The sequence below is a fragment of the Brienomyrus brachyistius genome, chromosome 3 (assembly GCF_023856365.1).
Source record: "Brienomyrus brachyistius isolate T26 chromosome 3, BBRACH_0.4, whole genome shotgun sequence".
Lineage (NCBI taxonomy): Eukaryota > Metazoa > Chordata > Actinopteri > Osteoglossiformes > Mormyridae > Brienomyrus > Brienomyrus brachyistius.
Window position 1 is genome coordinate 456014 of NC_064535.1, and position 24140 is coordinate 480153.

The 24140-nt window shown below is 49.9% G+C and overlaps 1 protein-coding gene across 4 annotated transcripts in view; it reads right to left on the reverse strand.

The window, feature by feature from the left end:
• LOC125739298 (CUB and sushi domain-containing protein 1-like) overlaps positions 1-24140 on the reverse strand; it is a 348758-nt gene that overhangs the window by 16297 nt on the left and 308321 nt on the right. For 2 of the 4 annotated variants that reach the window (XM_049009249.1, XM_049009246.1), the window contains exons 38-57: positions 23654-23772; positions 23477-23546; positions 23275-23391; positions 20759-20968; positions 20110-20298; positions 18728-18905; positions 17366-17511; positions 16335-16415; positions 16004-16117; positions 15162-15350; positions 14940-15086; positions 13822-14010; positions 9479-9664; positions 8942-9136; positions 8019-8192; positions 7312-7485; positions 7064-7237; positions 5273-5461; positions 4736-4909; positions 3016-3198 (exon numbers count right to left, since the gene is read on the reverse strand). In XM_049009249.1, coding sequence (XP_048865206.1) covers positions 3016-3198; positions 4736-4909; positions 5273-5461; positions 7064-7237; positions 7312-7485; positions 8019-8192; positions 8942-9136; positions 9479-9664; positions 13822-14010; positions 14940-15086; positions 15162-15350; positions 16004-16117; positions 16335-16415; positions 17366-17511; positions 18728-18905; positions 20110-20298; positions 20759-20968; positions 23275-23391; positions 23477-23546; positions 23654-23772 — 3198 coding nt within the window. Of the gene's footprint in view, positions 1-3015; positions 3199-4735; positions 4910-5272; positions 5462-7063; positions 7238-7311; positions 7486-8018; positions 8193-8941; positions 9137-9478; positions 9665-13821; positions 14011-14939; positions 15087-15161; positions 15351-16003; positions 16118-16334; positions 16416-17365; positions 17512-18727; positions 18906-20109; positions 20356-20758; positions 20969-23274; positions 23392-23476; positions 23547-23653; positions 23773-24140 lie in introns of all 4 variants that reach the window. The other 2 variants (XM_049009247.1, XM_049009245.1) reach the window with 1 other exon arrangement.

The following is a 24140-nucleotide window of genomic DNA, read 5'->3' on the forward strand; positions in this document are numbered from 1 at the left end:
CCATCCATCCATCCATCCATCCATCCAGGTCAGGGTTCTGGGAGTGCCTGGAGCCTGTCACAAGCAGCTTAGGTCATATGATTCAAACCCGACCATGGAGGTGTTAAGGTTCTCCGCAGAGTCTCTATTGCAAAGGGAGGGTATGTTTTTAATGAAGTGATATATTTCTTTACAAGGCTGCTGTGGACAAACAGCTAATACACATGCATAATTCATAAGTGTGCAGGCGTGTGACGTGCACAGGGAGAATAACAGCAAACAGCACAGCTGGGAAAAATAGTCAAATAAAACACAGAGCATTATGGTCGTTATTATATTCAGCGGCATCATGGAGGAGATACGCCCAGGGTGGGGGTATTGGGGAGGGGAATGTCGATCCTGAACCAGTCCACAAACAGAACTCATCCTGAATTCATCCCAAACCCACCTGCCAACTGAACCAATCCTGAACCAATCCGCTAATGGAACCCATCCTGAACCCATCTGCGAATAGAACCCGTCCCAAACCCATCCACCAACTGAACCAATCCTGAACCAATCTGCTAATGGAACCCATCCTGAACCGATCTGCTAATAGAACCCGTCCCAAATCCCCCTGCCAATTGAACCCATCCTGAACCAATCCGCTAATGGAACCCATCCTGAACCCATCTGCTAATAGAACCTGTCCCAAACCCATCCACCAACTGAACCCATCCAGTAATTCTGCCTTTCCTGTGCCACTGGTGCCTGATAGCGGCTCCATTATTGGTCTCAGGATCTCAGTTTCTCTCTCATAGACCCCAAACTGCATTTTATTGAATTTTTTAACTAGCAAATATATTCCATGGGCCTGATGTGGGAAATCAGATAATTACCCCTGGAGAAATATCTAAAAAGACATTATATATATATAGTTGCTTGTGAGGTCACACCTGACATTTACTGTTACACTGTTAAGCATTTGACTGTGATTAATCATCCTGTGGGTTTTAGTGGGATGGAAAGAAAAGAAACTGGGAGGAGATACTGGAGTGAAGCGAGGAGGCAGTAATGGATCCATATCCATGGAAAATCCAAAGGCTGCCTGATATGCATCGGCCCTTCTGCATGCATCCCTCCTGCGATTTCATCAGCTCCAAGCATCTAAGGATTAGTCATGATCTGATTGGTTCACAGAAAGGCCAGAAACTTCTGGGAAAAACCAGAAGAAGTTTCAGATATGCAGAACATGGATCCGCCTGCAGATGGCGCTGGTCGTCTCTGGACGCACATTGGCACAAAATACTCAGTGTCCCTCCTCTAATTTAGCTCATCTACCTCGAAAGCTGCGTGTCTGTCAGTAAAGTCCGTACCCTACCAGCTTGACTGGAAACATCCACTATGATTTGACTTATGCGCTGTTTTGAAGTGGGAGGACGGCAAAAAGGCAAACAAAGAGTAATGGAGTAATCAGGGACCCTGTGTCAAGCAGAAGAGAGACAGGAATTAGAATCAGAAGCACCATTATAAGACGCTTCTTTCATCCACTAGAGGGAGAGCTTCCACCTCATTAAGATGCATGCAGGATGCTGGGCTTGCTGAAGAGGAGTTTGATTCTTCTGACCGCTCTGGCTGATTTCATTCATCTCGTCTGGGGAGGGTCCGTCCATTTACTCAGTTTCATTTGCAGGTGCAGCAGCCCCTGACTGGCACCTTCCAACCCAACTCCCTCCCCTCCGGGACCACCTCCCTCACCTGGCACCCCCTCCCACGCCCAGCACCTCTTTCCCTGCCCGGCACCTCCTACCCTGCCTGGCACATCTTTTCCCACCGGGCATCTCCTCCCTCACCCAAGACCTCCTGCCCAGTACTACCTCCCCCACTGGGCACCTCCTCCCTCACCCAAGACCTCCTGCCCAGTACTTCCTCCCCCACTGGGCACCTCCTCCCTCACCCAAGACCTCCTGCCCAGTACTACCTCCCCCACTGGGCACCTCCTCCCTCACCCAAGACCTCCTGCCCGGTACTACCTCCCCCACTGGGCACCTCCTCCCTCACCCAAGACCTCCTGCCCAGTACTACCTCCCCCACTGGGCACCTCCTCCCTCACCCAAGACCTCCTGCCCAGTACTTCTTCCCTCACTGAGCACCTCCTCCCTCACACAACACTAGGTCTCAGCGGAGCATGCCACTCCAGCCCAGGCATAACTCAGGTCCCTCTGTGTCAGAGAATCAGGAATAGTGGGAAGGAAACCGCACAAGAATAGGGAGAGAAATCCTCATTCATCAAATTCAAAAGTAAAACAACAACAGGCAGAAGCTGCAGAGATGCTGGAGCGAGGAAATCCTGCCCAGGTCTCCAGGCGGTGGCTGGTGGCCTTGTTTCTGAAAATCGTATAAAACTTCTGTTCCACATGGGCACCTTTGTTGTTTCCAGCAAACATATATATATAAGCATAGTGTGTCCCCATATCTGACCACAAAAATTCTCAGAATATTTGCATATTCTGCTGAAAAAAATGAAATCTAGCACAATACATTTCCATTTATTTATTTAGCAGACAACATACAGCTAAGAGAGTAGGGTCAAGCCCCAAGGTCAAGCCCCAAGGTCAAGCCCCGAAGTCAGTCCATGTAGCAATAACAGGTTAAGGGTCCAACTGACACCACCCTGCCCACCCTGAGACTTGAACCAGTGACCTTCTGATCACAGGCACAGAGGCCTAACCTCCACATTTTTCTATTTGAAATGTTTAGATAAATACTAAAAATGGGGTGCTTATCATTGTCCCATCAAAAGCAGCCTTAGTCTCCTTATTCATCAAGCCTGGATTAGGGGTCTGGGGTTCAGGGTCCGTCCAGGGGTTAAGAGAGTGGAGGGCATCCCAGGGTTTGGGGTCCATCCCTGAGATTGGGGTCTGTCTGGACGTTTGGGATCTGTCCTGGGGTTTGGGGTTAGGGGTCTGTTCCGGGCTTTGGGGGTTGGGGTCTGTCCCAGGGATTGACGTCAGTTTTGGGGTTGGGGGACTATCCTGAGCAGGAGGAGCTTCTTACCCTCACACATTGGCTGTGTCCCACTCCAGGATCCATTGAGCAGGCAGGTCCGCTCGGCCAAACCAACAAGGGTATAGCCAGCCTCACAGGTAAACCGCAGTAGGCTCTTCAGCCGGAATTCCTCCCCCAGCCGTGAGCCGTGGGGGGGCACACCGGGATCACCGCAGATGCCAGGGCTGGTGCCTGAGGGACGGGAGTGTGTAAAACAAAAGGCATCTTGACCCTGGAGGTGGGTGGCAACAGTGCCTCACTTCATTCAAACAGTTTAACAGGATATTTCAGTGTTTCTACATAAGCAACACAGCACAAAATGCCCTTGTTCAGCTGTATGGTAGCACCTCTCTCAAATATTCCCCACAGCCACATAACACCACCTCACAATGGGCGACAGCCTGATCTTTCTGTCTAGTTTGAGAGCAGCAGGTAGCCATTCTGTCTGCTGCTCCCTACTTCACAGTTCAGGGCTGCGTTTCCCGATAACAATAACTCTTAGCGTCTCATGAAGACGCTAAAGATATATCTTACTAAAGGTATTTCTTTTCCTACGTCTGTTACTTGAACAATCTCTTAAGAGACTGTTTAAGGGAGACTTTCATAAGAGCGACTTTAATAGGTGCCGGTTGTCATTGATGGCTTGAGAATCGATTATTCCCTCCATGCAGTTACTGCTTGACTGCTACATAAGAGAAAGTGGTGTTCTTTATAAATAAAACACTGTAGGAATGCTTCAAAATATTGTGGTGCTTGAAGATATGATATTAATCAGATCTGGGGAGAAGCTAAAAATAAAATACAACATTAACAAACCAAATCATCTAACCCTAAATATGATTTTCACCGACTGGGTGCACAAACCCGCTGCCCCTGACTGTAGTATCAACATTTCATTATCATTTGTTCTACAAAACACCAATGTGTGCATATCATTGATATAAGGACAAAGAATGGCACAATAGCTAAAAGAAAAGTCCCTCGGTGACAAATAAAGTTATTTGAATTGAATTGAATTGAATTGAATTGAAAGTCCTATGTGCTTCAGTATTGATTACAGTATTAACCATTCTAGGGTAATTTTTTGGGGAAAATATATTAGACAAATATTTAAACGAATTTGCAGTGTCAATTCATCAACCTCATGAACTAAACGTTGATATACTGTGACTTAAGCACATTTAGAGAGGTGTGTGCATTCCAGGAGTGTCGGAAATAGGGGGATTCACTACGCATTCAGAGCACGAGGATGAAAACCTAATGAAGATTGTAGTCATGTATCAGACAAAATCATTTTATCCTATGGATCATTTATTTTTTAGTTAAGTGATGTTTGGTTGTGAAACTGCACCCCTAACGATGTTAGTCTCGTTTTAAATGAGCAGTATGAGCCGACAACAGCGATAAGAGACAGCTAAGAGAGGCTCAGACCAACCTTATGAAAGAACATTTCATAGATATACTTACCTAAGAACGTTTTGGGAAACACATTGGAGCGTCAAGAGACAACTTAAGGTAGAACTTACAAACGACGTAGCGTTATTGTTTCGGGAAACACGTCCCAGTACATCCGCAGGGCTTCGGCAAATTAGCCAATCAGTGAGCGGGAAAGACTAATCCACTTGGATTTAAATCTGAAGTCGTGCTTCCAATTGAGGCCATCGAATTAGCAGCAGACCATGCGAGCAGTGCGGCTTTTATTCGTACTTGGTTCTGGCCTGTAAGTTACCTGAGCAGTAAGGTGCCGAGCCGCTCCAGCGCCCATCCTCCAGGCACTGCCGAGTGCCGTTCCCGATCAGTGCTCGGCTCTGCCCGCACGAGTAGCGGACCACAGCTCCATTGGTGAAGCTCTTCCCTGATATGACGGCATTGGGAGGTGTTCCAGGATCCCCACAGGAAATGGCTGGAGGACACAGAGAGATTTAGACAATTACAACCTCTAGTCCTCCTTCCACTCTGAAAATGACCGGCAGGACTTCTCAAGGTCGATGAGAGGTCGGCTCTTCCCCTTTACTGCCAATATCAGAGTCATTTTTTGCGAAACCCTATGTTAGATCCTTCCAGTGACTTTAATGTCCCTATGAACAAAAAAATATACACGGCAAGCGGGAGTTTGTGAACATGACAGTTTTACAGATTCCCAAAAAGGATGTGTCTTTGGAATGGGATTATCTTTCTCTCGCAGCTCCTTCTGCAATCATTCTGTGACTTGTTGTCTCCAATGCTAAAAGGACGATGGATTGGGACAGGACGGTGTGTCACTCACGGAGGCATTTGGGCAGCGAGCGGTCCCACAGGCCGCTAGCTTGACAGCTGAGCACTGCAGACCCCAGGAGGTGGAAGCCGCGTTTGCACTGGAACATCACGCTGCTGGGGTAGCTGAAGGCGTCCTGGTAGCGCTGCTGCGACTGACGGATGGCATTCTCCACAAAGCCCGGTTCCGAGCAGTTCACCACTACAAGAGAAAACCGGCTACATGCTTTCTGTCTGACAGGAACCATGGGGTGCTCTCAGGGGGGATCCCTGATGAAATTCTGAATGATTGATCGGCATGGCAGGAATAAGTAAAGAGATTCTTGCCTCCACACTCAACAAGGACACCTAACAGCCCTAACGCAACCCCCCCGCCGGTGGCACACATCCCCTTTTCCCCCGTTGCCTGTAGACAGACGGAGTCGTGAGGAGCCCCAGAATTCTGTCCTGTGGAATCTCACCATTCCCTCACTGCCCTTCTACAGAACAGACCAGGACTAATACTGGGGTATCAGAGACAGATTGCCCGCGCCCTACGGCAGCTGTTACGGCCTTGGCACACAATTAAACAGCCCAGGTAACGTGGAGTGAGGGATGGAACAGGAAACCGAATAACAAGCAGCACCTGCTCCTGGAAAACCGTTGATATTTGGCCACTGTGGGCCGGTGGGCTGCAGCAATGTGTGCCATTGGTGATGACTGCATGTAAAATTTACAGAAACGGCAAATCTATCATTGTAGGAAACAAAGGTGGCTAGGAATGGCTGACTTTAATTTCCCCTCACTTACAAAAGTCTACTATGAACAGTACCACGTAAACTGGGCGTAAGGCGAGCAGTATCACGTAAACTCAGCGTGAGGCGAGCAGTACCACGTAAACTGGGCGTGAGGCGAGCAGTACCACGTAAACTGGACGTGAGGCGAGCAGTACCACGTAAACTGGGCGTGAGGCGAGCAGTACCACGTAAACTGGGCGTGAGGCGAGCAGTACCACGTAAACTGGGCGTGAGGCGAGCAGTACCATGTAAACTGGGCGTGAGGTGAGCAGTACCACGTAAACTTGGCGTGAGGCGAGCAGTACCACGTAAACTCGGCGTGAGGCGAGCAGTACCACGTAAACTGGGCATGAGTCGAGCAGTACCACGTAAACTCGGCGTGAGGCGAGCAGTACCACGTAAACTGGGCGTGAGGTGAGCAGTACCACGTAAACTGGGCGTGAGGCGAGCAGTACCACGTAAACTGGGCGTGAGGCGAGCAGTACCACGTAAACTCGGCGTGAGGCGAGCAGTACCACGTAAACTCAGCGTGAGGTGAGCAGTACCACGTAAACTCTTATTGCCTTATTACAAAGATATAACTGTAACATCAGAGCTCAAACAGGTCCCAATTGGGGTTACAAGATCATGCTACGAAGTACTGAGAGTCTGTAGGATAGAACACCTATGATGGCCAGAGATTAGTCCTTCTGTCTGAGCCAGTCTACAAGTGGTGGAGAAATGCCAATGGCAGCTCGATAGAGAAGAATCTGGAAAACTCAGTGCTACTGTACTGAGTGTCCAGATCACCATAATAGGAGGCAAAAAATTACAGCTTGGTAGAATGTTTAATGATAAAATAATGCTAAACAGTGCCTACCACATGGACACACTGGTTAGAAAATGTGGCCATGTTGTAAAGCAGTTGTTGCAGTCATCTGAGTTTCAAACCTACATGACAAAATGTGGAGAAGATGGCAGAAGCATACAGAGTCCCGCGTCCGGGGGAAATGTGATAGGTACAGCTTTGGCGGATGTTATGCTCATACCCCTGCAGGCTGGGAGCGGGCTGCTCCAGTGGCCCGTGACGCGGCACTGCGCTTTGGCGGCGCCATACAGCATGTATCCCACATTACATGTGAAGTTCACCACGTCGTTCAAGTTGAACTCAGAGCCGTGTGTCCGGCCGTTCGCAGGGTTGCCGGGGTGACCGCATGTTATGGCTGTGGGGGGAGAGAGGTGCATGAGAACGGGCGGCTGAAGGGTGACCCAGAGATCCTGTGGGCGCTGCACTTACGCACGCAGACGGGCGCGGCCCCCGACCAGCGGTGGTCCTGCTGGCAGATGCGGACGGATGTGCCAATGAGCCGGAAGCCCAGGTTGCACTGGTAGACGACGGTGTCCCGGTAGCTGAAGCCGTCGCCACTGATGTGGCCGTTGGTAATGGGGTCCGGGGTCCCGCAGTGGCCGGCTGGGGAAGAAAAGGGGGGGCGGAATGTCATATCTGCTGATGACAGTCCTCCGATCTCCCACAATTCAACGTAACGCCATTCCTGCAGCTTCCAAACAAAAATGCAGACCAAATAAAGGCGGCAATTCTCATCCTAAAAGGAACTAAATGCCGGTGCCCCATATTGGCTCCGAGACACGGCCAGCTTTGGCCCGTATGAGAAATGCGTAGATTAGCGGGATTTCAGCATGGTGAAGCTCTTCCAGTAACGTCAGTTAGACAAAGAGACCTGGGAAGATCCTCGTTTGAGGAGAAGTCCTGTCAGGCCTTTTATCTAAAATCTTTAAAGTTAACAGTGACTTATTAAACGCGAATACTGTGCCAATTTGGGGTAGCTTTTTACTGATGAAACATTCACATTTTTAACAGTAACTCTGCTGAGCCGTGATGGCAGATCGGAAACCTGCTCTACCAGCTTCACTCATTGTTGGAAGGAGGAGAAGAAAGTCGTCTCTCTAGTGGTACAGCGAGAGCTGTTTTTTAGCACCGCTCACCGAGGCACTTGGTCTCCACGCCGCTCCACAAGCCATTCTCACTACACTCGCGCACATGCGAGCCGGCCAGTGTGTAGCCCGTGTTGCACGTGAAGATGGCCGTGGCACCAAATGTGCTCAGTGTGCCGATCTTGTTGCCATTTGGCGGGGAGGGCAGGTCACCACAGGAGATGACTGAGGGGGAAAGAAAGATGCAAACGGTGATGACCGTCAGTGATGCAGCAAAGGGCAGTGGGACCCCTGGAGGACATTCCGACACACTGTGGACACAAAAAGCGATTAGACTGATGTCCCCGATTCGATCATTAAAGGGAGAGAGCTCTTACTGTTATTACAGTGTTTGCCTGACTTGTGTGCAAACAAACCATAACCAAAGCCGGTCAGGTTGTGGTAGCAAGCTGAGAATAGACCAGAGTATTTGCTATGACCAGGCTGCACTATTTTGATCCAGCAGGGCGGCAGATGTGATCAGCCACCCCTCACAAGGCCTGATAGGGATGGAGCTGTCAGCAGCCATTTTGATGAGATGCAGGCAGTGAACAATGACGAATGGCAGGGATGGGGGGGCAAATACATTCCTCATACAGCAAGGGGGCTGGGTGGGGGTGTTGAGGCCGGTTCATCAATCAGCCAACAGGAGACTCGGGTCCTGTTTGTTTATTTTGGGTGTGGGAGCTGCAAGGGACGGCCCTGTCCTGTCACCATGACGACAGACTGTGGGAGTTCGCCATTCTGGGTGAGCCACAACTGCTCTCTTCACCTTCGATCCAGTCAGAAATCATCTGCATGTTACCAGGCTGTTAAGTATTTGCAGTTTCACCCTCCATGTTCACATTCCATCAGATGTGGAGATGGGTGATGGAGGGAGGAGAAATGGAGGGATGGGGAGATGGAGGGATGGCAAAGGTGGGCGGCTGTCTTACTCCTGCAGGCAGACCTCTCCTCTAGACCACTCCAGGAGCCATTGGCCAGACAGCGGAGGATGCGCTGGCCTTCCAAGTAGAAGCCGGGAGAGCAGCTCAGCATGACCTGGGCGCCGAACTCGCCAGGGGCCCCGGAGATCAAGTGCCACACCATGTTCTCCAGGAGAACCGTCTCGATGTCAGGGCACCGTACCGCTGCGAGGGAAGTTAGTGTTAGCCACCCTCTGACCTCTGACCTTATGGGTGGGTTCAGGCAGGTCCTTAGCAGTACCCCATCACTGTTAACCTGCTCATGTCTGGGAGACTCGCTGAAATCTGCTGTATGATTAGATATTTTGGTTTCTTTAGTTATATCTTTGCATTTACTGTATCTGTTCATTTCTGTGTGGGTACGACTGTAGCCAAACATACGTTGACCATCATGATCATCATGAGTGATTGTCCTTCTAACTATTCAGCTTAGAGACTCATGACGGCGACATGAGGGACCCCACAAGCTCAAATCCCACGTAAAGACTGCAGGGCAGGAGGGCTTACGTGTGCACTGTGGCAGGTGCCCGCGGCTGCTCCACGTGCCGTCCTCCAGGCACTCAGCCGTGGGGAACTGGCCGTCCTCCATCCGGTAGCCATCGTTGCACTCATACTGCACGCTGCTGCCCACCGTGTATTGGAAGCCACGAAATGACCCATTCCCCGGAACGTCGGGAACGCCACATGAGATGGCTGCAGGGATGAAGTGGCTTCAGTCAGCCAAGGTGAGCGTGTGCTGCGTTAAACTGTCAGAGGTGGGTAGTTCAGGTTCAGAGAATAAAAATCCAGACCAAGATTTTGTTTCAACCAACAGCTGAGTATAAAGAGTCAAGTCACAGAGGACTCAATTGGTGGGTGAAGCAAAATCGTTTTGTTTTCTGAACCTGAACTGTCCATCTTGGAACACTGTGTTACGTTAAGCTGTTAAGCTGTGTTATGCATTTATACTGTATTACACCATGTTACTCTCTTACACTAAATTATGATGCTACACTGTTGCACTGTATTACACCGTGTTACACTGAATTATGCTTTGTTACACTGTTACTCTGCTTTATGCTGTATTATTCTGCGTTACTCTGTTTTACACTGTACTACATCACATTAGGCTGCTACACTGTGCTACACCATATTACTCTGTGTTACATTACACTGCATTACACTGTTACGCCACATTACACTACATTATACTGCCTGTATATTATATTATATATGTAGATTGCATTACACTCCATCCATCCATCCATCCATTTTCCAAACTGCTTATCCTACTGGGTCGCGGAGGGTCTGGAGCCTATACCGGGAGCAATGGGCATGAGGCAGGGACCAACCCAGGATGGGGGGCCAGCCCATCGCAGGGCACACTCACACACCATTAACTCACACATGCACACCTACAGTACGGGCAATTTAGCAACTCCAATTAACCTCAGCATGTTTTTGGATTGTGGGGGGAAACCGGAGGAAACCCCACGACGACATGAGAACATGCACATGTGACCCAGGCAGAGACTCGAACCTGGGACCCAGAGGTGTGAGGCAACAGTGCTAACCACTGCACCACCATGCCACCCCATACAGTGCTAACCACTGCACCACCATGCCGCCCCCAGATCCACTTTTCATTTTGGTGAAATTTAAGGTCTAGATTAGTCTCAAATGACATTCAAGCCAGTAATTTAATTAATTAATTCATCTTAATTAATTTAATTAAAGGACAGATCACTGCTGAAACAACCAACTTATACTAATGGCTGCATTTAGCTGGTCTTAGCTAAGGTGGAAAGAAATCTAAGATGGTCTTAAGAAGATGATGACTTTTTCAGCAACACTGTTCAGGCGCTTTTCCATTGAGAATGGTCAACAAGTTTCTATCAGGACAATTGTGCTCTCTGTGGGCAATTTTCTGAGATCTTCCAATCAGAATAATGGCAACCAGTCATGAGACAGATTTGGAGCTTTAGAAAAATTCAGCAAAAAATGGCGGCCTCACAGCGGTAGTGGAGCAATTAGCATGTCCTTATATTATTTTATCCCGGTAAGTTGTCATGTGGGCGGCATGCTGGTGTACTGGTTAACACTGTCGCCTGACACTTCTGGGGCCTGGGCCCCATATGTGTGGAGTTTGCATGTTCTTCCAGTGTCATTGTGGGGTTTCCTCTGGGGTCTCCGGTTTCCCTCCACAGCCCAAAAACATGCTGAGGCTAACTGGTTACCAATTTGCCCGTAGGTGTGCATGTCTGTGTGAATGGTGTGTGAGTGTTTTCTGCGATGGACTGGAGCACAATCCTGCATTGTTCCCTGCCTTGTGCCCACAGCCTCTAGGATAATCGATTTCAGAAAATAGATGGATGGATGGAAGTTGTCATGTGTAAACCCAAAACAGGACATCTATCTCATTTAATGCTTAAAATGCCAATGGACATCCAATTTTATGTGTTCAGACTGTAATTTAGACATAATAGTTTTTAACCCTATGATGTTGGGATCTCCGCACGCCGGATAAAATTGGAATCTCGCCAAACTGTTTTATAAATGAGTTTTGTCCTAGAAACATAAAACACTCCCAAATATATTTAGGTACAAACTAAATACATTTTAGAGCCTTTGTTCAGGGGGATAAAAAGAACAAGAGTAACTGAGTCAGGAAGCAGCGCTGATCCACTCGCATGGCCACGTGCAAATCGCACTATTCATGTGATAATGACAGTAATCCGGCAGCCGTTCCTGGCTCAAAAACACGGGAAAGTGGTCACTTTGACTCCTGTAAACAAGAGCGTATGTCTGGATTGCGTTTACACCGAGCAGGGAGCTACTACCTTAATTTTGTGATGTGGGATGGTCTTCACTAAGGAACTACGATTGAAATGCATCTCTTTCTTTCATGGTAGGATAACTTCAAATTTGAATTGCAGTAACTTTGCACAAGTCGCTTACAAGGATTACAAGTGTCTTCCCAAACCATTAAGCCACCACTGCCCACCTTCAAAACATCATGCGAAAACATACGTTAAGCTGTACAACTACCATACATTGGTTAACCAGCCTAACCAACTTAAGCAGTTGGAGCTGGTTTGTTCAGCAGTTACTGTAAGGCCGTTCACATGACCTCAAACTGAGAGCCACGACACAAGCAGGCGACAGGCTAACCAGCTCTAGGGCTTAAAGGGGAGCTTCAGCCCATTCAAAGAGGTTCTCAGTGCCGTAACTCTGGAAATCCATGGCACTTAATCGGATGAGCTGCTGCATTTGATGTTAAACTAAACAGCTGACACCTGGTGGAGAATTCATCATTAAAGGTCACCAAGAAGCACCAGAATGTTCTACCTACATCCTATCTTCTTTAACACACTGGTAAGTAATTACTGTGGGGCTTCACTCATAGGGAGAGGAGGATCGGCGTGTTTGCTGTGGCTGCTGCTGGGAAGGGCCACAGGCAGGGGGGTGACTGGCTGCATCTGCCAGGTGACTAACATTCTCCTGTCTGACAGCTGGGGTCCCCTGACCTCATGCCTGTTTGGAGAATCAGTGAAATTGCTTCCGTGGCCCTTTGGAAGGCCGGACTGGGAATGGAATCGCTGCAGCATCCAGCAGGACCGCATTACACCCCCCAACCTTGGAATAATACTGACCGGCTGTAATATTAATGCTTAATATCTGGCAAAAACTCTCATGGTCCTCAGGGGCACGTTCATGGCAACCCGGGAGCAGTCAGGTAGTGGGATGTCGGTGGTGACGTTAATGCAGAAGCACTGTGGGCTGGTCTGCGTGCTCCGGGCCTCTGGCTCACACTTAAATCTCAGAGAGGGCCCTTCGCTGCTTAACTGACACTGGTGACAGGAATGACATCTCATTAGGACAGCTTTCACTAATAATGATAATTTTTGCAGTACATTCATGTTAGGATCCGGCACTTTCTGCTAAGCCCGGCAAAGATCGCACTTCTCCTTCACCCCATCTCCTGGCAGGTGTGTTAATCAGTGGCAGTTTGGACAATAAACAGCCCTTTGCGCTTATCCTGAACAATGGTTCAGTTTTAATGACTCAACAATGTTCCTGTGTTATACACTGTGTCTAATGGGACAGATATTGTAAAATAACCCCCTGAGTGGTGCAGGGATCAGGCTCAGCCCATCCAGATGTTATGGCCTCGTATGTCAGATTTCTGCTTCTGGATCTTAGACTCGTGGGAGTTCAGCCTTAAATTATTTCTGCATTTCCAGTGTCTGCCAGTCATACACGATGTTGCATGTCTACACACGGATTGATATGTGTGTGTGAGTAATGTGCTCGGAGATGGACACCGCAGCCAATCAAACAGAACAGCTCGGCGGGAGTCAGGGGTAATGAACGGATTATTTGTACAAACAAAATTGAGTAAATAGCGCGTTGCCTTTGCGAGAAGAGTGCGCCCCACACCAGGGGGCGATGATGAGCAGTTTACACATGTAGAGAGGCTCAGTCAGCGAAATGCAGCCAAGTGGTTGACCTTCGCTAAGTGTGATGGCACCCCGGAGTGGGATTTGTACAGTACATATTTACTACACAGAAATCTATACAGACTGAGCCTGCATATGCCTTGGCAGGTTAGGGGGATGTGCCCGTGAACGGAAGGTCGTCGGTTCAAATCTTGTGGTCGGCACAGTGATGTGGTCAGGCCATTGAACAAGGCCCTTAATCGCCGACTGCTCCAGGGTCTGCCGGACCCTTCTGTTTCAATCACTGCTTTGGATAAAGTCTCTGCTAAATAAGTATATAGTGTATAATGTGAATGGGCTGATCTGCGGTCAACACTGTTTAGAGTAAAGCTCACCCCATGACATCATCGGCAGCACCCGGCGCAGCGTTACCTTGGCAGAGCGGGGGCGGGGCACTCCAGCCATAAAGCCCGTTGGGCAGCATCCTACAGGTGGCATTACTCTGGCCCACGGCCCGGTAACCGGCATCACAGGAATACTGCAGCTGGCTGCCTGTGTGCTCCCCCGTCTTGTTGAGGATGGCGCCGTTCGTGGGTGTGGCACTGGCACTGCAGTACGCGGCTGTCCCCACCGAACATAGAGGAAGCAAGGCACAGGAAACAGGAAACACGAGCAGGTGTCACATGACTTTACAGACGGCAATTTGAACTTGTGCCTGTGAATGCAACACATTCGTATAAAGGGGGCCTGATGCGCTGCGATGGGGGGCCTGACGCGCTGCGATGGGGGGCCCTGATGCGCTGCGATGGGGGCCCTTACGCGCTGCGATGGGGGGCCCTAGAGCACCTGAGGGGGGGTCTGTACCTTCCTTCGGAACGTCGTGAGTTTAATCCACAAGCAGACAAGTACCAACACTTGCCTGCCGGGTCGCTCACCTGCCGAGTGATTAGATTTGATCTATAAACCTAAGACGGCATATTCATCCCTGTGTAGTCCGAAGACAGCCCAGGCAGCTGTTTAAAACTGAATAAAAAGTCCCTGATGCCTGGATGGGAGGGTTATTCCCCAGAGCCAATTCACAGGACTGTGATATGCCAGAGCTGCAAAGGTCTGCATTATTTAAAGGGCACTAAAGCACAGTGTGGTCCAGCAGGGCTTACAAATGTGACCGCAAAGAAAGAAGGGAAGTGAAGGAAGAAGAAAGAGAAAGGAAGAGGGCAGCAGGAAAGCTTGAAGATGGCAGAGAGCAGGCTCAGTGCAGGCGAGTCTCTCAGGAAGACTCATCTATTACAGGAACACATGAGAGAAGCCCCCTGGATGTTCGGACCCAGGACTGACATGGGCTGCATTAGGAAAGAGTCACTTTTACATGCTGCTCATCGGATCTGGATTCACGGAAATGGCCTTGCAAGGCAGCGCTGAAAATATTCAGAAACTGGTACAAAGTGGCTGGTAACTCTCCCGATGCCGGAATCAGCAGTTCCCCAGACTTTTAGAGAGTTCCCCCTGCAATTTTAGAGTGCAGTCACATGAGAAGGTGGGGGACACACCGGTATAGCGTATCTTGAAGCCGCGCTTGCTCGTGGCGTGGTCGGTGGACCACCTGAGGTACAGCTGGTGGGTCTTGCTCGTGAAGTTCAGCTGGGAGGAGTGGTTCCCACTGAGTGCCACCAGCAACGGGTTCTGCCCAGAGGGACCTGACAGGGAAAGACAATCAGACCTGGAACCTTCCAGAGGGAGAAACAGTGATGTCGCACAAGAGAGAATGTTACCATCAAAGATCTCCAGCTCATCAAACTGCTTTTCGCTCTGGAACATCTCAACATAGATGGAGATGGTGAAAGACGGCTTGACTTTGATGATCCAGGAGCAGGTCTGGGAATTGGGATAGTTCTTGGGGTATCCTGGACTTAGGATCACACCTGAAGACTCAGTCCTCTCCTCATTGGCTGGGCACTGGGCTAGGGAGCCACAAACGAGACACAACATCTACCAGAAATCCTGGAGGCATTGCTTTATATCTGAGAGTATGTGTTGGGGGTGTAAATCTCTCATGCACATTGTGGACCCTCACTGCTCTCTGCACTGTATCTCCAAAGGCACAAACTGGATTTTAACACTAAAAAATCTTCGCAGCATCCATCCTAGCTCTACAACTGAAGGACATCAACTCCTGAAGACCATATAAGCCAGTCCTCATTTTCCGCATCATTCGGTGTAATTACTGCATCGAAGCAAAGTCCGGTAATCACTGTGGCTCATTTTCACACTCCTGATGGCATCCTGTAGACGGCCGTGTTTCTGTTCTCTGTTTTAATCGAGGCCTGCATGGATGAAGCTGCACACCACCCCTCCTCTGTAGGAAGTGCTCCTCTTTCTGGATTTTACCCAGATAGTCCTGAACTGCCAATTATTCTGCTCAGAGTGTATGTCTCTTAAAAGTTTGCGAATCCTGTGGATGTAAAATTGCATCACAAAAAGTACCTTTTAGTCATTAATATAAAAACGGGCCGTTCTTATGAACTGGCTAGCTTTCAGGCAGAGGCTGGTTTAAACAGCCCTTCCTCAACCCCACAGGGAAAGTGCTGCCTAACGTGGCCGGCTGCAGACTCACCCTCGCAGGCTGGTTCAGGGCCCTCGAACTGCAGGTGCGAGTTGAGCTTGCAGGTCAGTTCGTTGTTGCCTACGAGCGTGAAGCCAGGCAGACAGCGGTACTGCACTGTGTCACCTGAAAGCCGATGAACGTACCGCGGTCAGATAACACGCCTCACGACATTCTGTGCTCAGCTGAGATTACAGGCCATGCAGGACGGGACGGAAAGACCGCTGAGGCAGCGGCATTCTAACTTTTACTCCAATAATGTCTGACAGGCCGCTTCCTCTTTCAAAAATCTCACCTTGATCTGCCCATCCAGCTTGCTAGCGCCTCCCTCTCATACACGTACCTATTTCGTAATCCTGGTCCTCTGCCACTAACTCGGCGTCTTCAACCACAGGGGGCGGTGGGCATTTTTTAAGGGAGTAGGCTGATGGGGGGGAAAGACAGCATAAAACATCCTTCAAAAGCTCCACAAGAAATGGTGGGACTCCTGAGAGACACAATTCAAAAATGAATCCAGATCTGATCTCTTAAAACTGCTAAACTTGATGATTAATTGTATTTTCCATAGCTAACCTTTATTTAAATAGCATATTCAATCATCACAAATAACCCTGTTCACCTCTGAAGCATGGTTTTGGTTTTAATTACCAAAATGAGGATTATGATCATAAGTCGACACATACTGTAGATGACTACACATACAGCTACAGTATAATGACCCTCGCCCGTTGATGTGGGGTAGCAGTGATTACTTTCAGCTTGGCAATGTTGAAGATGAATCAGGCAACAGGCTACATGCTGTTCCAGCAGTTAGCTAATGGCTCACTGGCACGGCATCCCCGCCCAGCCGACCCCAACAAATCCAATTCCCTAACCATTATAGGGCTTTCTCGGCTAAACTGGAAGTTTCTAATAGGCATTCTGGGGAGATGCACGCAGAGATGGTGGACTTTGAATGGTGACCTGCGATTCCATCCAGACCTACTCATGAAACTCGCAGCGCTTGCTGAAGAAGCAATACAGCTAACACTCCTTCAGGTAATTTAAGATGTCTCACACATTTATCCCAGGCTTAAAAAACACCAACAGCTTTGTGGGAAGTTAATGACAGGCCAAGTTAATGACAGGCCAAGTTAATGACAGGCCACGACTGAGCATCGTCTGAATTCCCAAGCCCCTCAGGGATAAATCCAGTGTTTGTGAGTGTTTAGAAAGCCAATGGGAAGAGATATAGTTCTGCGCCCGTTTTTCGAGTCATGGTTTCAACGAGAACTCACTCGCGCCCCCTTTCTTTTTTAATGTGTCACAGTTAGCCACTGGGGCCCACGGCACATCTGATAAGCACAAGGCAGGGGGAATGGGGAGCGGACTGACCGTGGAAATTGAGGATGAAGAAGCCACTGGTAGAGAAGTCGCTGTGGAACTTGATGAGCACCTGGTTGTAGGAGCTGTAGGCTGACTCCAGGGCGGTGTTGCCACTAAAGACACCTAGCTGGGGGTAGTACTGTTCCGGCCCGTCCCTGAATGACAGGCAGACATGGGAGGTGTCACAGAGTACGGGGGGATGGAGTCACGTGCAGTGTTTACACGCCACTGCAACACACACCTAGAGTGCCAGTGTGTCTGCGTGTGTTACCTTTCATGTTAAATGGACTCAGATCTAGCACAGAGTACACCTTCAGATGTGAGCTTTAATTATTATTCTGCAGATGGTGAAAATGGACACTTCTCAGACAGACAGCTCATGATAGTGTGATTACTGCCTGCATTGCCTTCTCATCCTTTAATATACTGGGAGATTTATATGCAGCTCTGCACCTCCTCCAGCTTTCTACACATCCTCCTGCCTTCTATGTCTCCCCATCACCTACACCTCTTTCTGCTTCTACACCTCCCCCTGTCTTCCACGCCTCCTCCTGCCTTCTACACCTCCCTTTGTGTTCTAGACCTCCAGATTTCTACACCTTCCCTATCTTCTACACCACCTCCTGTCTTCTACACCTCCCCATCTTTGATATCTCACCATGCCTTTTATACCTTTTCTTCACCTTCTCCTCTCCACCTCCTCCTGCCTTCTCCACCTCCCCCTGCTTTGTACACCTCCTCGTGCCTTTGACACCTCCCCCTGCCTTCTATACCTCCCCCTACGTTCTAAACCACCTTCTGCCTTCTACACCACTTCCTGGCTTCTATACCTCCCCCTACGTGCTAAACCACCTTCTGCCTTCTACACCACCTCCTGTCTTCTATATCTCCCCCTACATTCCAAACCACCTTCTGCCTTCTACACCACTTCCTGCCTTCTATAACTCCCCCTACGTTCTAAACCACCTTCTGCCTTCTACACCACTTCCTGCCTTCTATACCTCCCCCTACATTCTAAACCACCTTTTACCTTCTACACCTATTCCTGCCTTCTATACCTCCCTCTATGTGCTAAACCACCTTCTGCCTTCTACACCTCTTCCTGCCTTCTATACCTCCCCCTACGTGCTAAACCACCTTCTGCCTTCTACATCTCTTCCTGCCTTCTATATCTCCCCCTACGTTACAAACCACCTTCTGCCTTCTACACCTCTTCCTGGCTTCTATACCTCCCCCTACGTGCTAAACCACCTTCTGCCTTCTACACCACCTCCTGCCTTCTATATCTCCCCCTACATTCCAAACCACCTTCTGCCTTCTACACCTCCTCAACCTTCTGTCTTTGGGGTATGGGGGTGGGGCAATGCTCACCACACGGCGATGTAGTCAGTGACAGGCTCCGTCTGGAGGAGCGTGAAGTTGATGTAGATGCCGTGTCCATGCGGCACAGTGACGATCCATGTGCAGTCCTGGGAGTTGGGATACTCGTTGGGGTACTCTGGTGAGTATATTGTACCGTTCTGTTCTGTGACATTGTAGCCACAAGGGGCTGGAAGCGGAACAAAACAGAAATGAAGAAACACAGGTGAACTTGTGAAGAGGCGCTTTTCTCTGGCCTGGGAGATCAGATCAGAATGGCGTGATCGCATTCACACCGCAAAGACACAACTGGCGCCAACCAATCTGGACAGAAACAGCAGCACCAATGAATATTTACCCAGGAGAAAGACGTCCCTTCTCTGCCCCCTAGCCATTCCCTCAATCTACTTTACATTCCCCTGCTGCCAGACTAAGGCTGACCAGCTGAACAGTCCCATGATCCCCAGTTCGTATAATTTTGCCCGATCGTTCATTAATTCTCCCCAAATCTGATAACATTATGAACCGTCAAGTGTCCCCTGGAAGGGGTCGCCCTGGCAGCTCATATTGAATATGCTGATTATAACCATCTCATAACACGCTGGTCGCTGCCCAGCCAAGAATAAATAGGGAAAAGTTGATTAACAGATTTTGCTTAAATTTAATAAAAATGGTGCATGCTGATTTACTAAAGCCGTCCATGAATGTTGCCCAGGCCACTAATCAAAGGGCTATGCGGCTATAGCGTGCACACTGCACCGGCTCTTTACTGCCATGAAGACACATCCCCAGTGCCTTATTCTGTGCAAATTAATGACCTCGGCATGCACAGACAGATGGGTTTTCATTGGTACAGTAGTCTGCAGTGCTTGTTACTCCATTATTGGACTATGCTGGCTGGTTATATCTCCTGATCTGGGACAGACCCACAATGACGCAAGTGACAGACCAGCGAGGGTCTGAGAAAACCAAAAACACCCCCATCATGTTTTGGAAAACCCCGACCTTGAGCAGTTTTTGAGACTCAAATCTTAAAATTGGAACAGTGTAAATTAGGACTTTGCCATCTTGTTCATTTGACTTCCTCTGCTCCCCCCTGGAGGATGCTGACCCCCGCCCACCGCTTTGAGTCTGGATACTCCCAAGGTTTCTCCCTTCTATGGAGTTTTTCCTTGCCACTGTCTCCTCTGGCTTGCTCACTGGGGGATTTGGGTGGGGATAATGTAAAGTGCTTTGAGACAATGTGATGTGAAAATGTGATATAAAATTAAAATTGAATTGAAGTTTTCTGAATTTTTGGATACCTTTCTATGCGCAACTGCCCCCCCCATCTGTCTGTCTGTCTGTTTCCCGTCACGTGCTCCCACCCTGCCTGGACCCGTCCACTTGCTCACCTACGCAGCGGGGGAAAGGGTGGTTCCACTTCCTATTGATGCCGTGCTGGCAGGTGAGCACCGAGTACCCAAGAAGGACGTATCCAGGGAGGCATTCGAAGGTGATGGACTGGCCAGCGCTGGAGGCCTCACCGATGATGTGGCCGTTGGGGAAGGGGCCAGGGTCCTGGCAGTTCTGCAGCTCGTATGCTGAGGGGGGAAGGACATCGATGTGTGATGTCAGAGAGTAGGGACCATTCCTCAGCACTGCAGGACACATGGGGACCACACGAATCTGCCATGACGCTTCATCATGCCATTTCTCATACATTCACTTTCTATGGATTAATTAAATATAGATTGTTTTGCCTTAAAGTATTTTGATTTAATAGAGCAATTGCTAATTTTAGCACGGTTTCAGCCAGGTTTCTGGGTCTCTCCTGTCGAGGACCTTAGGAGCCTCTTTCAGAGGGCCCTTCAGATGGAGGACTTCATTAAATGCAGTTTATTGCTAAAATGATGCAGAAATGAAACAGAGCCCATGCCCAGCAGAACACATCCACATTAAACCGGCAGGGTGAGTGATGCTTTTCTGTCACCACACAGCCAACACGGACCTCTGTCAGAAGAGAGAAGATGTTCGGCAGGCAGTGGCTGAGCTCATTTTCACCTTGATAGAGAAGCTTGAAGCCTGGCCGGTTCTCCGAGTGATCTGTGTAGAAGTGGATCACGGTCTCGTGGGTGGTGCTTAGCAGCTGGGGCGGGAGCTGGCTGCCGCTGAACTGTCCAATCAGGGAGCTCATGTGCTGTGGCCCATTGCGCACCTCCAGGAAGTCATGGTTGTCCTCCGAGGAGAAGTTCAGGAACTGGATGTGAGCACCTGAGGGCAGAGGAACACAAGGGTGTCACAGCAGGGGAGGCATGCGGGGGATGAAGCCATGTCGGTTCTCATCTCCATGCGACACTGTGGTGAATTCTGCAGCAGGATGTTCTCCAGACGACATAGGGCATGGCTTCCTGAGTGGAGCTCGGATGCTGGGAGTGGGGGTCTAAGATGCATGGGCTCTTCAGATCCCCCGGTGACCATTAAGAGAGCGTGTGTCTCTTCTTAGGGCATCACGGTCATGGTCGCCTCTGAAACCTCGTGCTACCGCCCAGGGCTCTGCTCAAAAAGTCACCCCCCCCATGAGGTTTCAGACAATGATCGCTAGCTGGTTAGCAGAACATTCTGCATCAGCGTCTCATACAGTATATGAAGAACGCATCTACTTAACCTTTAGTCTAGTGGCCACCAGGGCACTATCAGCTGTGAGGTCTGAATGGTGGCAAAGGGCACTGGTGGAGGTCTGCATCGGGTCTGTTGTGCAGACCGACTGCCAGCTACAGGTTAAGTCTCTTACCTTCTGCTGTACTTCATACCTCAGCAGGTAACAGCAAACAAATTACTAGTTACAGGCAGTACCCAGCAGTGCCGCAGAAACGAGAGAGGAAACAGTGGAAAGGTGGCCTGTATTCTGGCTACAGAGCTGGACATCTGCCAGAAGCAGCATGCAGACCCCCCCCCGTGGATATTTAGACTCCCGGAGGAGCGCGACACCATGTGACCATTCCACCCCTGAATCTGGCTCTGTTCCTTACGGATGTTCAGGACAAAGGCTTTTTAAAAATCAATCCTGCCACCTACACTCCGTGCCCTACGCTCACCCCCAAAGCTGAGATCAGCACTTTCATGGGCTCCCACCTCCTTTACTGCCACTTCTTAATGCCAATAGCTAATGCATTTTTTTTTGTCCTGAGAACAAACAAGATGTTCCTTATTGTTACTTGGACAGAAATCGCCTTTAATTTACTTTTTTTGGAAAGGGGTCAGAAAAAACCCGCTTTTCAGAAAGTGTGCAGACAGGCTTTTTAATCGCAGGCAATTATCTTGTTAACTTAAGTAATGGTTTCCTTTCTCTGGACTCATTTGAGCCACAGAGTGTATGGAAAAGTAGGATGTTACAAAGATCTTTTCCAACTTAATTCCTGGCCTTTAATTGTCTGGGAGAGTTTTATAAGTGATTCAGCTTAAAATGAACACTTCTGACTACAGCAGTGTGGATGTTTTCATCGATTGTCTGTCCGCATGGCTTCTCTAAAGGACAGGGGCTGATTTATAGACCATAGCACATGCAGACGATGCTATAATCTGACATGTGTTTATCCAGAATATTCTTCTGAGGTCATTTTCTCTCCCAGGGGGAATATGAAGGCCTCCCATGGTGCGGGCAGCACAAGTAGCTCAGCAGAGTGCCCCCCCCCACTCCAGCCAATCCCCCGGACTCTTTGGATTTCTGCTTTTCCTTCCCCTTTCGCTGGCTAATCCAGTTAAATATTCCACACTGGGATACAGAATCCACACGGGAAGGGCAGAGTAGTATTTTAGTTCAACCAACAAGTATAAAGAGTATAAAGAGTCACAGTCAACTGGTTGATTTAAAGAAAGTCCTTGTCTGGACTTTTACTCTCTGAACCTGAACTATCCACCTTTGGGAAAGAGCCACGGTGGATGGGGGCAGATGTAGATAGATCTGCTTGGTTAGTGTGCCCCGGTGAACTGGGGGCGGGGCAGGGGGGTAAATGGCACAGCCAGGGTGCAGATGGAGGCCAAGTGAGCTTGAGAGGCTAATGGCAAATGGCTGGCATTGCAGACACTCCAGTGTGGCAGTGCAGCGTGTGGCGGTGCAGCGTGTGGCGGTGCAGCGTGTGGCAATGCAGCGTCTGGTGGTGCAGCGTGTGGCGATGCAGCGTGTGGCGGTGCAGCGTGTGGCGGTGCAGCGTGTGGCAATGCAGCGTGTGGCAATGCAGCGTGTGGCGGTGCAGCGTGTGGCAATGCAGCGTGTGGCGGTGCAGCGTGTGGCGGTGCAGCGTGTGGCAATGCAGCGTCTGGTGGTGCAGCGTGTGGCGATGCAGCGTGTGGCGGTGCAGCGTGTGGCGGTGCAGCGTGTGGCAATGCAGCGTGTGGCGGTGCAGCGTGTGGCAATGCAGCGTGTGGCGGTGCAGCGTGTGGCGGTGCAGCGTGTGGCGGTGCAGCGTGTGGCAATGCAGCGTGTGGCGGTGCAGCGTGTGGCGGTGCAGCGTGTGGCAATGCAGCGTCTGGCGGTGCAGCGTGTGGCAGTGCGGGTGCCACCTCCGCCCACCCCTCACCGTATCCAACCGGAAGCAGGATCCTCCAGGTGCAGTCCAGGTTTCCAGGGTAGTTGCCAGGGAAGCCGGGGCTCAGAATGATGCCACTGAGGTCATGGAGGGTCCCCCCACACTGGGCTGGAATGGGGAGGGGAGGGCATTAGAGTGGGGGGTCAGTAGCACCCCATGGAGGGAGGGGGTGGGCAGTGGCGGGAATTATTACCGATGCAGAGTGGGGAGGGGTAGGTCCAGCGCCGCACCGTGCCAGGCATGCAGGAGATGTGGGAGTGGCCCTGTGGGGGGGGGGGGGGGGGGGGAGGGGACATTCAGCTGCTCAGTCACTCAATAAACAACCCACCCCCCCCCCCCGGCCCTGGCAGTGCCCCCCGGCAGCACCCACCTGCAGCACATAGCCTGGCTCGCAGCTGAATGACACCACCTCGTTCACCATGTACCTGTCGCCCATCTTCAGCCCGTTGGCGGGCAGCACCGGCTCCGGACACGTCGTGAGGCCCACGGCTGCAATGACCAGAGGGAAAGAGAGGTGGCGCTGTGGCCTCCAATTAAAAACACCGACTAAGCAGCATCACCACAGCACGAAACAGAAGAGACTGTGACTGAGGAAGAACAAAAGGGCATCAGAGGTGTGACTGAACACGTAGAGCTACAGAAAACAAGCGAGGGCTGCACGCTCAGTCTGTTACCGCCGCATCACTGAAACTTTATTTAATATTAATGTCTAACCTGTATCCACTGCCGCCATTCCTTCCCACACTGTCTTCATCTTTTCCACTTCTACACGTCTAGTGACAGTACAGCTGTACCACAATTATAATTACAATAACAAATTTTGAAAATGCTTATCTTGACATTTCTGGGGAAAAATG